The sequence below is a fragment of the Drosophila mojavensis genome, unplaced genomic scaffold (genome assembly GCF_018153725.1).
Source record: "Drosophila mojavensis isolate 15081-1352.22 unplaced genomic scaffold, ASM1815372v1 contig_19, whole genome shotgun sequence".
NCBI classification, from domain to species: domain Eukaryota; kingdom Metazoa; phylum Arthropoda; class Insecta; order Diptera; family Drosophilidae; genus Drosophila; species Drosophila mojavensis.
This window is the reverse complement of record NW_025318726.1, coordinates 5,745,089-5,762,595: the sequence shown is the minus strand read 5'-3', so window position 1 is coordinate 5,762,595 and position 17,507 is coordinate 5,745,089. Positions and strand designations below refer to the sequence as shown.

The 17,507-nt window shown below is 34.2% G+C and overlaps 1 protein-coding gene across 2 annotated transcripts in view; it reads right to left on the bottom strand.

Annotated features, from left to right (window-relative positions):
• The window catches only part of LOC6572004 (homeobox protein Nkx-2.4), a 43,945-nt gene that overhangs the window by 24,787 nt on the left and 1,651 nt on the right, over positions 1–17,507 (bottom strand). Inside the window, exons 1-4 of one of the 2 annotated variants that reach the window (XM_044007659.1) lie at positions 15,906–15,961; positions 15,158–15,615; positions 12,170–12,381; positions 9,006–9,157 (exon numbers count right to left, since the gene is read on the bottom strand). In XM_044007659.1, the coding sequence (XP_043863594.1) occupies positions 9,006–9,157; positions 12,170–12,381; positions 15,158–15,573 (780 nt within the window). In that variant the 5' untranslated portion in view covers positions 15,574–15,615; positions 15,906–15,961. Of the gene's footprint in view, positions 1–9,005; positions 9,158–12,169; positions 12,382–15,157; positions 15,616–15,905; positions 15,962–17,507 lie in introns of those variants that run through there. The other variant, XM_001998122.4, reaches the window with a different exon arrangement.

Below are 17,507 nucleotides of genomic sequence, written 5' to 3'. Positions count from 1 at the left end.
TTAAAATTTTCAAGCTCTAGCTATAAAGGTGTAGGAGATATAATTAAATAACTAGCTTTCGATAAGGTTTTTGATCGATAGTAAAATATCGGGAGTAGTTATCGATATATAAAGAAAAACTTGATATGCGCGTGATATATACGGACCTAGGAAAAAAAATTTCAAGTCTCTAGCTCTTATATCTTCTGAAATCGACGCGTTCATACATACGGACGGACGGACGGACGGACGGACGGACAGACAGACAGACGGACAGGGCCAAATCGACTTAGCTCATCGCCCTGATCAAGAATATATATACTTTGTGGGGTCTGCCACGCCTCCTTCTGCCTGTTACATACTTTTAACAAAACCATTATACCCTGATTTCCCATTTTCAATGGGTTCAGGGTATAACAAGTACGAAGACTCTAGTCGAGACTGCTCGACTAGGAGATACCCTGAACCCTCTAATCTGATATTCTAATCAGTCTGCACTTCTTTTGGACACACATACATAAACACGCACGTATTACAATGCGCTCTGCTAACTGCGCAGTAAGCAGCGACTGCGCTTGGGCTGCGCTGTATTGTGGGCAACATTATAAGAATTTATTTGTTGAATAATTTAATTTCTAGACGTACAATCTTAATGAAACTTTCAGGGCGTAATCAAATGGTAAAAATGTGTTTACATTCTAGAGCACAAGCCTCTAGTACTTGAAATACGCCTTTTACAAAGGTGAGGGTAAGGGGGTGGAAATAGGAGTGGGGGGTAAATTTTAACAAAAATCGAAATTGTATAAAATATATATAACTCTACATTTAAAATTTGGAAGCTCTAGCTCTAAAGATGTAGGAGATATAATTAAATAACTAGCTTTCGATAAGGTTTTTGATCGATAATAAAATATCGGGAGTAGTTATCAATATTTAAAGAAAAACTTGATATGCGCGTGATATACACGGACCTAGGAAAAAAAATTTCAAGTCTCTAGCTCTTATATCTTCTGAAATCGACGCGTTCATACATACGGACGGACGGACGGACGGACGGACGGACGGACGGACAGACAGACGGACAGGGCCAAATCGACTTAGCTCGTCGCCCTGATCAAGAATATATATACTTTGTGGGGTCTGCCACGCCTCCTTCTGCCTGTTACATACTTTTAACAAAACCATTATACCCTGATTTCCCATTTTCAATGGGTTCAGGGTATAAAAATGAATTCAGTAATTATTGCAACATGTGATGGAGAAACAGAAAAGGCAAATCGATTCAATATTTTGATGCTTTGATAACAGAAAATTTTTAATTGTTTAGCAATAAACTAGTAAGTATTGCAATAGAGAAAAATGAATTCAGTAATTATTGCAACATGTGATGGAGAAACAGAAAAGGCAAATCGATTCAATATTTTGATGCTTTGATAACAGAAAGTTTTTACTTGTTTAGCAATATTGCAATAGAGAAAAAAGAATTCAGTAATTATTGCAACATGTGATTGAGAATCAGAAAAAGCAAAGCGATATAATATTTTGATGCTTTCATAACACCCAATTTAAAAATTTTTGGTAATAAACTAGTGAGTATTGCAATAGAAACAAGTAAGAAAGCTCTAGTCGAGACTACTCGACTACGAAATCCCCTGAACCCTTGGAGTAATAGCTATTTCAATAATTTTTCGCGTCTTTCAGCTTACACAAGAAACACGCACACACGCACGCACACACAGGCATACATACACACACATACATACACACATACACACACACACACACATACACAAACAATAACATACATATACACACACAAGCATAAACACGCATGGGCGGCAGTGAGCGCTTACTATGAGAACTTAATTGCTTAATAACTTTTTTGTGGACGTACGATCTTCATGAAACTTTCAGATTATGATTATGACATGGATATGCATGTAATTGCCAAAGCACAAGTCTCTAGTATTTGAAATACGCTTTTTACAAAAGTGTGGGTGAGGGGGTGAATTTAAGGGTGGGGGGTAAATTTTAACAAAAACCGAAATTGTATAAATTGCATACAGGCATACATTAAAAATTTCGAGACTCTAGCAATAAAGGTGTAGAAGATATAATTTTATAACTGGTTTTCGATAAGGTTTTTTATCGATAAAAAAAGATCGGGATGAGTTATCGATTTTTAATGATAAACTTGATATGCGCGCTGTAATTACGAACATTTTAAAAAAAATTTGAAGTCTTTAACTCTTATATCTTCGGAAATCGACGCGTTCATACATACGGACAGACGGACAGACGGACAGACGGACGGACGGACAGACGGACAGACAGACGGACAGGGCCAAATCAACTCAGCTCGTCGCCCTGATCAAGAATATATATACTTTGAGGGGTCTGCCACGCCTCCTTCTGCCTGTTACATACATTTCAACAAAACCATTATACCCTGATTTCCCATTGAAAATGGGTTCAGGGTATAAAAAGATGGAAGATCTGATATTTCCAATTATAGAGGCATCGCGAAATTATCTGCTATTCCGAAGTTATTTGAGAAAATCATAACATCGGCCTTGCAGCATTTTTGCAAATCGATTATTCAACCATCTCAACATGGTTTTGTTCAAAATCGATCTACGTCCTCTAATTTACTTGAGTTCACTTCGCTTGTTAATGACAGCTTTTCCAAAAAAATGCAAACTGATGTTATTTATACGGACTTCAGTAAAGCATTTGACTCAGTACATCATCACATACTAATTCTTAAGCTTGAACGCTTAGGATTTTCACCTAGACTTTTGTCTTGGATTTCATCCTATTTAACGGGTAGAACCCAAAGAGTCTTGCTGAGAACAGCTATGTCTAAACTTATCTTTGTTTCGTCTGGTGTACCTCAGGGTAGCCATTTGGGCCCATTGCTCTTTTCCCTTTTTATAAATGACCTTTCTAGTTGTATCTCGTATTCCACTATATTTATGTATGCTGATGATGTAAAACTTTGCCTTCCATACTCCAGAGCAAATGGACATCTTCACCTTCAAGATGACCTAAATGCATTTCAACTTTGGTGTGTGGCAAACCAGCTTGACCTAAATTGCTCAAAGTGTATGACAATGACCTTCAGTCGTACCGTTCCTCTAATTGTTGATTATAAAATTAGCAATAATTCCTTACGACGCATCTTTACAGTCAAAGATCTTGGTGTGTTCTTTGACTGTAAACTTAACTTTAATCTTCATATTTGTACCATCATTAATGAAGCCAAAAGTGTGCTTGGCTTTATTAAACGTTGGTCTAAGGAATTTAAAGATCCTTTTATTACCAAGCGCTTATTTACTTCGCTTGTGCGTCCTATCCTAGAGTATTGTTCTGTCGTATGGTCTCCGCAACATAAACTGTATCAGGATCGTATCGAATCGGTCCAAAAACAGTTTCTTCTCTTTGCCTTAAGAGACCTTAGATGGGACAGTAATTTACGATTACCGTCTTATCATAGTAGGCTCCAGCTAATTGATCTTCCATCGCTAACCAATCGCAGAACAATTTTAGGAATTGTTTTTCTGCATAAATTGATTAGTGGTGATATTGATTCGTCCTCTTTGTTGGGTCGTCTAAATTTTTTGGTTCCGTCCCGAGCAACTAGACACTATCGTCCGCTTCATTTACCTGTGTGCACTAGGGATTATTCTTTGCACAGTGCGTTTCATGTTCTTTGTGTTAATTTTAATAAATATTATCACGTTTTTTCCTTAGAGCTCTCTCCTCCTAAAATAAAAAGTGTACTATCAGCTTATCTTAGGGAAATCACTCACAATGCCCAGGCATAAGCATTGGCATACGTTTTTGCTGCTAATGTTGTGTTAGTGATTTCTCAATTCTATTCTTATACTCTATTTTTGGCTCTTCCATTACTCTTTTCTTTTTATTATTTATTTTTCTTTTTATTAACTTTTCTTGCAACTTCTCTTATTACCGTCCTTTTTCTTTTTCTATACTTTATCTCTTCTTATTTTATTATTTTTTTCTTTTTTTATACCCTGAACCCATTTTCAATGGGAAATCAGAATATAATGGTTTTGTTGAAATGTATGTAACAGGCAGAAGGAGGCGTGGCAGACCCCACAAAGTATATATATTCTTGATCAGGGCGACGAGCTGAGTTGATTTGGCCCTGTCCGTCTGTCTGTCCGTCTGTCCGTCTGTCCGTCTGTCCGTCCGTCCGTCTGTCCGTCTGTCCGTATGTATGAACGCGTCGATTTCAGAAGATATAAGAGCTAGAGACTTCAAATTTTTTTTAAAATGTCCGTAATTACAGCGCGCATATCAAGTTTATCATTAAAAATCGATAACTCATCCCGATCTTTTTTATCGATAAAAAACCTTATCGAAAACCAGTTATAAAATTATATCTTCTACACCTTTATTGCTAGAGTCTCCAAATTTTTAATGTATGCTTATATGCAATTTATACAATTTCGGTTTTTGTTAAAATTTACCCCCCACCTCTAAATTCACCCCCTCATCCTCACTTTTGTAAAAAGCGTATTTCAAATACTAGAGACTTGTGCTTTGGCAAATACATGCATATCTATGTTGTTATCATAATCTAAAGGTTTCATGAAGATCGTACGTCCACAAAAAAAGTTATTAAGCAATTAAGTTCTCATAGTAAGCGCTCACTGCCGCCCATGCGTGTTAATGCGTGGTTGCTTGTGTGTGTATGTGTTTGTGTATGTGTGTGTCTGTGCGTGCGTGCGTGTGTGTGTGTGTGTGTGTGTGTGCGTGTTTCTTGTGTAAGCTGAAAGACGCGAAAAATTATTGAAATAGCTATTACTCCAAGGGTTCAGGGGATCTCGTAGTCGAGTAGTCTCGACTAGAGCTTTCTTACTTGTTTATTATTGTTTTTTTTAACTCCTTTTATTTATTTATTTATTTTTTTTTTTTTTTTTTATTATTATTATTACTTTTTTATTTTTTAATATTATTTTAAGAATTATTTTAATTATGTTAGATATAGTTAATAACCTACATTTTAATATTTTATTTTTTTAAGTTTTCTTACTAACACTTTCTTTTCATAGCTTCAATAGTATCACTGACCATATTTGGCTGTGAGACGTGGGCATAGCCGGCCGGACTGGCAAATAAAATACCCCCATCGGGTTGGTGTTACTATTGAAATTATATCGTGTACTTTGTATAGGCTTTTTTAAATTAAAATTGACTCTCGTTTTTGTCAATAGCTTTAAAGAAATAAATAAATAAATGAAAAATATACTAATACACAGTCTCTAGCTCTCACTTATTGGCTGTAACGTATATTAATTTGATATACATAAATGTGAAAATTATATGGAAACAATATATGTATGACAAACATACAATCATCTTAAAATGAATGTACATATTTCAAATAAATATAATAAAATACACTTTAAGTATTTATAACGGTAAAATGAAAAAGAATTTAATATTTACAATACACTTCACTACTTTATCCATCAACAAAAATAAATACCCTTTTAAGAGTATATTTGCATTGTACAAATGTGTGTTTGCATATATCGCTCGACAAATACTACCGTTGAATATACGACGTTCAAACATTACGTCTGCGCATATACATGCATACATGTATGTGTGTACATATATATGTACATATAATATAATAGGTATGAATATAATTACATATATATAAAAGTTTATTAATATTAGGGTAAAGGAAAATTTCTTGAATATTCGGATTTAAGCTTAAATAATACCTTAGGCCTAAATAAAGCCTGCAATGTTCGTTTTGATATTCGTATGTACGTAAAAAGAAACCCAACTCACGGCTTAAAAGTATTTTTGTTCAATCACTAACCATTCAATGCTCGTACATACTGTATGTCCATTAATTGTTTGCAAAACAAAAAAAGTACAAATTTAACTTTAACATCATATTTAATTAGAAACGGCACTTTTTCTTATTTTATTTATTATTTTAAAGAGAAGGAAAGAAGAAAGTAAAAAAAAAATGTTACAAATGTATCGCCAACCCATCCGTCCGTATGTCAGTGCGAACGCAATTTTTTTCGGCAAAATTGATGCAATAGATGTACATATGTATGTATGTACTTTAAATTTGAACACATAGTTGTGTCACATAGTCGTGCCAGACCGCTGAAATGTTGCACGTGCGCTAATGCTAACATTTTTTTTGAAGACTAATGGAAAATGAAATGTCTATGCCCACTAGGGGCGTTTCAAATCAGATCTGAAGATATAGTGGTTTTTCGACATCACTTTGATATTTTAGGCACTATTGACGCTAGAAACCTGAAATTTGGTATATATCCTCGGGTAGACCACCCAAGTCCAAAAGTCTAGGCCCACAGGGAGCGTAGCAAAAGTAGTTTATATCTCCTAAAGTTTAAGAGTTATTGGTAACCTCCTCAATTGATGACCCAAAATGAATTGTTACGCCCTTTTAGAGGCTAGTTATGGCTTGTTCTCAGAACTCGCCAAAAATTATCTACAACCCCTATGAGCGTGGCAAATCGGGTAAAACTGCATTTTCTACTGTATTAGAGCTAGAAACTCATAGCTTAGCGACTAAGTGGCTGATAGCATCCTCTATTAATTTGCACAAAAAGTGTATATAAATACATACATACATACATATATACTAATTGAGGGTGTGGCAAATCAGAAAAATGGGATGTGAATGAAAATTCTGCAGTTGGTAACGCCCGATTGCAACGCTCTTACTTGATTTATAAAAAATAAAAAAAAACGCTAATAAACAAAAAAGTGAATGAGTGCGTGATAGGCGAAAAATGCCAAAGTGTAAAGGCGTCGAATCTCTAGTTTATGCATGCATTTTCTACTTTGTAGTTGTTTGGCTTGATAAAATCAGTGCGCTGCTCAAACATACATACATGATCACATTTTCATTTTTAAAGCGCTATTTTTGCGTTACTCTCTCTCACTTACTCTTTCTGTTTCTCTATGCTCTTTCCCTATATGTGCGCACAAGCAATTTCGCAGAAAAATTGAAATCTGTTCGCGCCAACCATGCACACACACTTACAGTCTCGTGCTATATGTATGATCATTTTTGTGTCTGTATGCGAACTTATCAACTCATGTACTCACACACTCACACTCCCACTCCTTAAATTTTTTTTTGCTCGGCTGAATTTTCTGGCATGAGTCATATATATATATATAAATACATACATATATACATAAATACACACATATGTATATTGCGAACTGTTAATTCGAACACTGTTTTTCTGGAATTCACGCAGCTCTCTAGTACATACATACATAGATATGTATTTTGTATGTATTACAAAAAAAAATGACATGGTGCGCTTTTACAAGTTGGAATTAAGAAAATTATATATTTTGAAACAAATAAAATAAACTTAAATTGTGCGCTCTGTAGTCAAGCCCGACACTTCTCCTTCGAGCGTCGCGCGGCTAGTCACAACGCCACTTCACTTTTCGAAAGTCTGATGACAGAACTGAAATACATATGTACATGTAGATGTATGTAGATTCACTACTGCAGTGCCATCTAACAAATGATGCGCGCTATATACATATACGGATATTAAAAAACAAGTAAGAAAGCTCTAGTCGAGACTGCTCGACTACGAGATCCCCTGGACCCTTCGAACAATAGCTATTTTAATCATTTTTCGCGTCTTTCTGCTTACACAAGAAACGCGCACACACACACACACACACACACACACATACACATACACAAACACATACATACACAAGAACCCACGCATAAACACGCATGGGCTGCAGTGTGCTCTTACTATGAGAACTTAATTGCTTAATAACTTTTTATAACAATGAAATGCGTGCTCTTATAAAGCACAAGTCTATAGTATTTGAAATACGCCTTTTACAAATATGTGGGTGAGGGGGTGGATATAAGGGTGGGGGGTAAATTTTAATAAAAACTGAAATTGTATAAAATGCATATAAGTATACATTCAAAATTTGGACACTCTAGCTTCAAAAATGTAGGAGATATAATTTAATAACTGATTTTCGATAAGGTTTTTTATCGTTAAACAAATAAGAAGACTCTAGTCGAGACTGCTCGACTAGGAGATACCCCGAACCCTCTAATCTGATATTCTAATCACTCTGCACTTATTTTCGGCGCATATACATACACACGCACGTATTAGAACGCGCTCTGCTAACTGCGCAGTAAACGCAGTTTGGGCAACATTATAAGAATTTATTTGTTGAATAATTTAATTTCTAGACGTACAATCAATAATGAAATTTTCAGAGCATAATTATATGGTGAAAATGTATGTACATTCCAAAGCACAAGTCCCTAGTGTTTGAAATACGCCTTTTACAAATGTGAGGGTGAGGGGATGAATTAGGGGTGGGGCGTAAATTTTGGCAAAAACCGAAATTGTATAAAATGCATAAAAGTATACATAAAGAGACTCTAGCTTTCCCATTGAAAATGGGTTCAGGGTATAAAAAAGAACGCGATGAGTTATCAATTTTTAGTGATAAACTCGATATCCGCGCTGAAAATACGGAAATTAAAAAAAAAAAATTGAAGTCTCTAGATCTTATATTTTCTGAAGTCGACGCGTTCATATATACGGACAGACGAACGGACAGATTCCGAGCAGAGCAGTCGCCCTGATCAAGAATATATACACTTTGTGGGGCTTGACACGCCTCCTTCTGCCTGTTATATACATTTCAACAAAACCAATATACCCTGATTTCCCATTTTCAATGGGTTCAGGGTATAACATAGGATTGAACTACTTTGCCTTGTCATCTGGTAGGTAAAATAATATATGTATCTTCATAACAGAGCGTCATTTGACAAAACTACAGTTAAAAGTTGACAGCGTTGGGGCTGTGAATGATTATTTGGTAACGCCCGACTGCAACGTTCTTAGATGTTTTTAATTAGTTCAGGGGATAGCAAATTTATTTTAAAGTCTATTAAACGAAAATAAATTTTATAAAGAACAAACCTGTGCTTGTGTGAAAAGAACTCGTCTTTTTCGTCTTTGTGCTAATGGAAACTGAAGAGGTTTTGTATCACTTACGCTGCATGCAGCTAACCCAGTCATGTTTCCCATGTGACCCATTGATCCACCGGCTGAGGAGCTCATAAGACGTGAAACTGTAATAAAATATTAAAACAATTATTTATTTTTAATAATATTAAACTACAATACAAATTTGATTTTGATGACGAACAAAAAGTTTTCTATATTATATATTTCTATTATATATTTATTTTCTATATTATATTTACTCGGATTTTGTATTGAGCGTTTATTTTAAACGGTCAGCTTCTACAATATTTGGTCTATAGCACCTTTTCATTATATTATATCAGGAATGTAAACAAATATGGTATTTGGCTTAGAAACGTCATATGCGTAAAAGTGAAAATCATCTTTTCATTTCTTAAGTAAACAATGACAACATTATAATTTAAAATCAATTATTCTCACGCAAACCTTTTTCATTTTTAGAAAAATTTACAGTGATTGGGTGACTCAGCATAATTGCCATTTTAAATATCTGTGCTGGTAAAGTAAAGCAAACAGTTTGAAGTGCTTAGCATGAACATTTTTCCGTTTTTTTTTCTGTTTATATTTCGAAGTGCTCACAACAATTTCAATACTATATACATACATATATTCACATATTTGCGTATATCAACTAAGAAATCTCTACTTGGAGATAGCAAACAAGGAGAGACTCAGAAAATGCCTGATTATCTTTATCAGGCATATTTTATAACACGCATATTTCGATTAAAATTGCGATCCCATAAATAATAGAAAACGCGTACACTATGCCTGTTATTTGTTTATTGGTCAAATATTATGTTTAAGCCTCAACTACCGGATTTTTAATCTTATTAATAAAAAAAAAAAAACAAAAATAAAGCTCTAGTCGAGACTGCCCGACTACGAGATCCCCTGAACCCTTCGAGCAACTGATATTTCAATAATTATTTGCATATGCACACAAACACGCACACACACAGACATACGTACGCACGCATAAACACGCATTGGCTGAAGTGTTGGCTTACTATAGGAACTTAATTGCTTAATAACTTTTTTCTTCTGGATGGACTAACTTCATGAAACTTTCAGATTAAGAATATAACATAGATATACATGTATTTGCCAAAGCACAAGTCCCTAGTATTTGAAATACGCCTTTTACAAATGTGAAGGTGAGGGGTGGATTAGAGGTGGGGGTAAATCTTGATAAAAACAGAAATAGTATAAAATGCATATATGTAAGTATACATTAAAAGTTTTGAGACTCTAGCTTTAAAGATGTAGGAAATATAAATTTATTACTGATTTTCGATAATGTTTTTAATCGATAGCAAAATAACGGGGCAATTTATCGATATATAAAACAAAAGTCGATATGCGCGATATGCTATATCTTCTGAGATCGACGCGTTCAAACATACGAACAGACGGACGGACGGACAGACGGACGGACAGACTATGAATGTATTGGGAAGTGCACTTGTAGCATCTAGTCGAGCACTCTCGACTAGAGCTTTTTTACTTGTTATACCCTGAACCCATTTTCGCGATTTACACCTGTTCTTCTGTCCGCGTATCGTACTCAGGTACTTAGCATAGCACACGCAGAACAAGTTTTTTTCCGAAAAAGCCTAATCCACCGTTATCCTTCTAAATTTGAAAAATTTACACTTGTTCTATGGCAAATACAAAAATTTGCATTTTTTTACTTCGTTCTTAAAGTTTTACGAAGGTAGTCAATCTGCATTGCGTGTATATGCTTTTATTGGTTTTTATGTCAGCGACACGAAATATAAGCTGCTGTAAGAGTTCAAGTATTAGCTGTCTCGGCACGTGCTTTCTCAGTTGTTAATTATATTTCTCATCCTATTTTTTTTTCGATAATAATAAATATTTTTACTTTATTATTTTAAGTGTAACTAAATATTTTTCGAGCCAAAGATTAAATAAAATATCTCTAGCTCTAAATGTATTTAAATTACGTGCGTAAATTCATGTAATGAAAATTTGAGCTGAGCCAAATTTAAAACAAGTCAGGAAACTCTAGTCGAGACTCCTCGATTACGAGATCATTGAAATACGTGAACTTCCAAGTCTCTCAACCCAGGTCTCTAGTTCTTAAAAGATAAGTCTTTTGCAAATTTAGTGATGAGGGGGTGGATATACATAGGTGGTGGTATATTAACAAAAATAGAAATTTTATAAAATACATATAAATCTACATTTAGTTATAAAGGTGGAGAAAATATTATTTTATAACTATATTTCAATTACGGTATTAGTTATCGATTTATGCAAAAATGTGCGGGCCTAAAAAAACAAAATCAAGTTTCAAGTCTATAGCCCTCATATTTTCTGAGTTAAACGCGTTCAAGCATACGGATAGATGGACAGACAGACACGCCTCCCTATGCCTATATTATACCCTGGTTTCCGATTTTTAATGGGTAAGAAAGCTCTAGTCGAGACTGCTCGACAACTAGATCCTCTAAAGCCTTCGAGCAACTGTGAATAAACTATGAAACTTTCAGACGAATGGAGTTGCCCTAGATCGAATTTCTAGTATTTTAAATACGCATTTTACACGTTTAGTGGTTAGGGTGTGGCTATAAGGGTGGGGGTGAGTAATAATAACAAGTATGTATATTTAAAAATTGGCAGCATATATGTATAAGGTTATTACTGATATTGTTTTTAATCAATAACAAAATAACGGGACAAGTTTTCGATTTTTTGAGAAAAACTCGATATGCGCACGGACCAAGGAAAAAAATCCTCTAGCTCTTATGTCGTCTGAGATCGTCGCATTCAAATATCCGGACAGGCGGACGGGCGGAAAGACGGGCAAATAATTGCCAGACTCCAATGTGCGTGTTGTGCATGTGTTTTTGTATATGGGCATAAAAAAAGTGTAGACTAATTTGAATATCAGAGGAGGAGAAGTAAGAGTACTCTTGTTTATTTCAATTATTACCGGCTGAGATTCAGGAACTATAGTCTACATTCTACATATTATACTTTATTTTATACTTTTATAGAAAGCATATTTACATATCAATCTATAAACAGTATTCAAATTATTAATTTGTTTTGTTTCTTATATTACGTACTTGCAAATCTAGGGTCATTTGCCGTTGATCCATACCACGAAGCCGAGCCTCGCATATCAGTGTAATGTCCTGCCAATGATAAATTATCTGTCGGTCCACAATAGCTTTGAACTCCTGGACTATGATACAGTGATCCCATAGCGTACGGGTTCGCCATTGTTGAAGTACTTACTGTTCCTGGCGAATTAATACTACTGCCACTAGAATTAGAGCTGAAAAGAATACAATTAATTAATTAATGTCTTAATAATAATTTATGTCTTAATTCCTTTTTTTCGTACTTTATCTATGTCCATAAAATTTAAAAGAAACAAATAAGAAAGCTATAGTCGAGACTGCTCGAATACGGAATTCCTTGAACCTTTCTTTCTGTTTACACAAGAAACACACAGACAGATACTATGGAAACTTAATTGTTTAATAACTTTTCTTGTCGATAGACTATCATAAAACTTTCAGATTGTGATTATAACCCTGAAGTGCGCTCATGTGCTAAAGCACAAGTCTCTAATATTTTTAATACGCCTTTTACAAATATGTTGGTAAAGAGGTGAATTTAAGGGTGGGTGGTAAATTACAGCAAAAATCGAAGCTCTATTAAATATATTTGAAATTTAGAATTTATAAACTCGTGTTGATAGTTTTCCCGAAACGGCATGCCATTAAAAAAAGGAAGAAAATTTGTTAGCTATGAAAGATTCATTATCTACCATACCTTGTTGGCGTTAGGTTGTTATCCCGAATATATATTCCAAATTTCAAAACTCTCCAATCAACAATGGGGGCGTGGCGCTAAAATCTTAATACTTTATTACAGAGCAAGCATACCTATTTTAATTTGAAATCACTTTAGACAGAACGATGACAGCAAGATGAGTACAATTATTAAACTGCTAGAGACTTGAAATTAGTCCGTAGGTATTGCAGATGCAAGTAGAATATGTTTAAATTCTCGAATACCGTTTCAATTTTATTCATTAGAAGTCGAGACTGCCCGACTGTGAGATCCCCTGAACCCTTCGAGCAACTGAATTTTCATAATATTAATAATTATTCGTATATGCACACACACGCACAGTCATAGCGCACACATGCATAAACACGCATTGGTTGCAGTGGTGGCTAACTATTAATTGTTTAATAACTTTTCTTGTGGATGTACTTTCTTCATGAAACTTTCAGATTATAAATATAACTTGTATATGCATGTATTGGCCAAAGCACAAGTCCCTAGTATTTGAAATACGCCTTTTCAAATGTAAGGGTGAGGGGGTGAATTAGAATTTTGACAAAAATCGAAATTCCATAAAGTACTTATAAATCTACATTAACAATTTGGTCACTCTAGCTTCAAAGATGTAGGAAATATAAATTTATTACTGGGTTTCGATAATGTTTTTAATCGATAACAAAATAACGGGACAAGTTATCGATATTTAAAGCAAAACTCGATATGTATGCCTGTTACATACATTTTAAAAAAAACTTATACCCTGATTTCCCATTTTCAATGGGTTCAGGGTATAATAAAGCTCATTTGAAATGATTAAATTATTGCTTAATGACAAATATTTGATAGGATATGTTGTAAATTTCATTGAAATCTTTAAGTAAAAGAGAAGGTATTAAGAAAATTGGATAAAACATGTGGCGCAGAGAAGGACTAAGCGTTGTTTGTCCACGTACAGACATATGTACATATATATGTAGATGTGTATATTTTATATTATATATATTAACCATGCCGAAAAGCTGAGTTCACGCCCTTTCCTCGAAATTAATTTTGAGGAAAGGGCGTGAACTCATGTACACATATACATATGTATATAAACATACTAATTTTGAATAAACCAAGCCAATACTTAGGGTTACTTATTTCTGATGATTTGATAGCCCAAAAATGAGTATATCAGAATTTAAGTTTTCTTTCTTAAATTATTATTAATGTTATGACAACAGTGGACTTATTTCAAAATATTTTTAGGTAAATTCTGCGTAGAGCTGATACTCTAATAACTCTACATATATGTATGCATAACAGAAAATATATTTGAATACGTAAAAATGGTCTTGGCTTATTGTGTGCTTTATGAAGCGGCATGGGCAGCACATTGGCTTACTACCATAAGTTAATTCTCAAAATTGTGTACAGAGTAATATTACTATCCATAAGTGGGTGATTGCCAAATCGCAAATACCCAAAGCGGGGGTATATCCAAAATTCGAAATATTCCAAATACATTCAGTGTAGAATTCTACACAGATTTTATATTATTCATCCTGAGCTTAAATTATCAAATCAAATGATCGGATGACATATTATAAAGTAGATAACGTATGAAGGGTCCGCCACACACTGAACTGAACATGTACTAGGAAAGCCTCACAAGACCCCGCACAGTAAACTAAAAATTTCCATATTATGCGGTTTTAATGTTTTGAAGAACTGAAATTTCAATAATTCTTGTTTTATTTTCGTATATACAGACAAAATGTATCTGAATATATAGCGTTGCCTAATATTCGTCTATATTTTAAGCACTTTAGTGCCAGCTCAAAATCAATAAGATACGGTAGATATAAATGCCAAAAAGTATTATGTAAAGTTTTAGATTTTGATACTCAAAATTTATAAACTGAATTTCTGTTAGCATCTTCTATTGATTTACATTAAAGAAATATATTTTAATCAATAAGAACCTGACATCTCGGAATGAGTGAATTCAAGACGGTACATCCCGACGGCACTGTTCTTGATTGTTATATTTTACACCAATCCATTCTTCTCCATAGTTATACATATATACATACATACATATGTAATAAAACCAAAAATATGTTTTTTTTCCTCTCGTCAGCTTCAAAAATTAATTATATATCATAATACCACGCAAAACTACTATAATTAATAATTTTTAATTAATTCGTAGAGAAGTGTTTGTATGTCATGTATGTTGACACAAAATTTTTTCTATATTTTTGGCTTACCGAAATGGGGAGGGCGGGTTTCCGTTAATTTCCAATTTGCGGTATGATTCCTCTATTGGACTCAAAATGTCAGTCACACTAAACGGTGTTGAGTGGTTATTGTTGAATAGAGTATTTTGATGTTGGCTGTGCAAGTTCTGAAGATGTTGAATACTAGACAGGCTGTGGTGGTGATGTGCAACCGCGACAGCGGCTGCAGGAGAAACCGAGTTTTGTGGTGAGGTGTCGTTTGTTGTAGGCTTAGGGAGTGGTTCCAATTGATGCTGATGAGAAGCCGTTGCTTGAATCAGTATTTCTTTTTGAGATAAACTCATAACCAAATCTGATTCATGCCCTAAACTAGTTTCCTCTTCGTCAGGTATCGCTCGAAAGCCTCGCCGCTCATTAAATTGATCAATTATATTTGACGCGGACATACGAAAAACTTTGGTTCATTCGTCACTTTCAAGTTATTGCATCTACAAAAATACAAATGAAAATAATATGTAGCCCTGACTATTATTTTTCATATAATTAATTATTCTTTTATTGTAATTTATAGCATAACAAAGTCGAGCAAGCTAGCGGATGGACACGGAAAAATTATCATAAATATATAAACTAAAGTTAATATTCCACTTTCTTTCATATAATAAATACATCCAAACTTCAAAAAAATAAAAATAAAATAAAATAAAAAAATAAATAAAAATAAAAATAAAAACATTTTTCGAACAGAAAGTATTTCATAATTGGCAAAAATACCCGCCTCCATGCAAAAGCTATCCAACATTTCAGTTCCAATAAAGAAGTATATGTATATACGTTGCCTTCGGTATCTGCGTAGCAAGAAGACTGTGTCATTGTGCGCGCATGTGTGTATAGGCATGTATGCATGTTGATATATATGAAACAAAGAAGATCGTATCTGCTAGTCGCGACTAGAGCACTAACAAAAGTATCTACATATATAAATATATAGATATATATTTATATAATTAATACGTATGAAGTTATGTATATAGCAACTCAAACATTCAATATATTTAAGTCAAAATATGTTGAATTTTGGACTTTGCTATTTACATATGTATATTTCAGGTTTATAAACAAGTAAAAAGGCTCCTGTCGAGACTGCTCGAGTAGGAGATACCCTGAACACTCCAAGCTGATATTCTAATTATTCTGCTTTTCTTTTATGTACACATGCATACACAGGCACGTATATCATGCGCTCTGCTGATTGCGCAGTTGCGCTGCAGCCCAAAATCTTTGTATTCATCAAATGTATATACACAGTAAATTTGAAGTCTCGAGGTTTAAAAGTGTTCAAATTAGGCTGAAAAAATCAATTTTTCGATTATTATCGATAAAAAAGTTATCGAATGAGTTATCGAAAAAATATTATAAACTTGTACTGCGTATGGTACACACGAGTATGCGGACGGACAGGGCTATATCGATTCAGCTCGTCGTGCTGATCAACAATATATATAAATTATGGCTGAAAAAATCAATTTTTCGATTATTCTCGATAAAAAAGTTATCGAATGAGTTATCGAAAAAATATTATAAACTTGTACTGCGTATGGTACACACGAGTATGCGGACGGACAGGGCTATATCGATTCAGCTCGTCGTGCTGATCAACAATATATATAAATTATGGGGTCTGCGATGATTCCTTATGCCCGTTACATACTTTTTCACAAAACCATTATACCTTGATTTCCCATTTTCAATGGGTTCAGGGTATAAAAAGAGATGCAGCGGATTTATAAAGTAGGCAATAAATATGTGTATATTTTGCTTGGAATTATATATTAACAAAATCCAGGATAACTAATAATCTAGAGCTCCTCTGATTTTATTTTACCCTGAACATATTGATAATGGGAAATGAGAGTAATATGGTTTTAATGAAATGTATGTAACAAGCAGAAAAAGGCTTAGGGCGACAAACTGAGTCGATTTAGCCCTGCCCGTCTGTCCATCCATCCATCTGTCCGTATGTTTGAACGTGTCGATCTCAGAAGATATAAGAGCAAGAAACTAGAAATTTTGTATCCTAGGTCGGTGTATACCACATAGTCCATCCTTAAAAAGGTTATTAAACAGTTAAGTTCGCGTCGTGTTTGTGTGTGTGTGTGCATGTGCGAATAATTATTGAAATATCAGCTGCTCGAAGGGTTCAAGAGATCTCGTAGTCTATATAACACCCTGAACCTATTGAAAATGGAAAATCAAGGGACAATGGTTTTGTTGAAATGTATGTAACAGACAATATATATATATATATATATATATATATATATATATATATATATATTCTAGATCAAGACGACGAGCTGACTCGATATAGCCCTGTCCG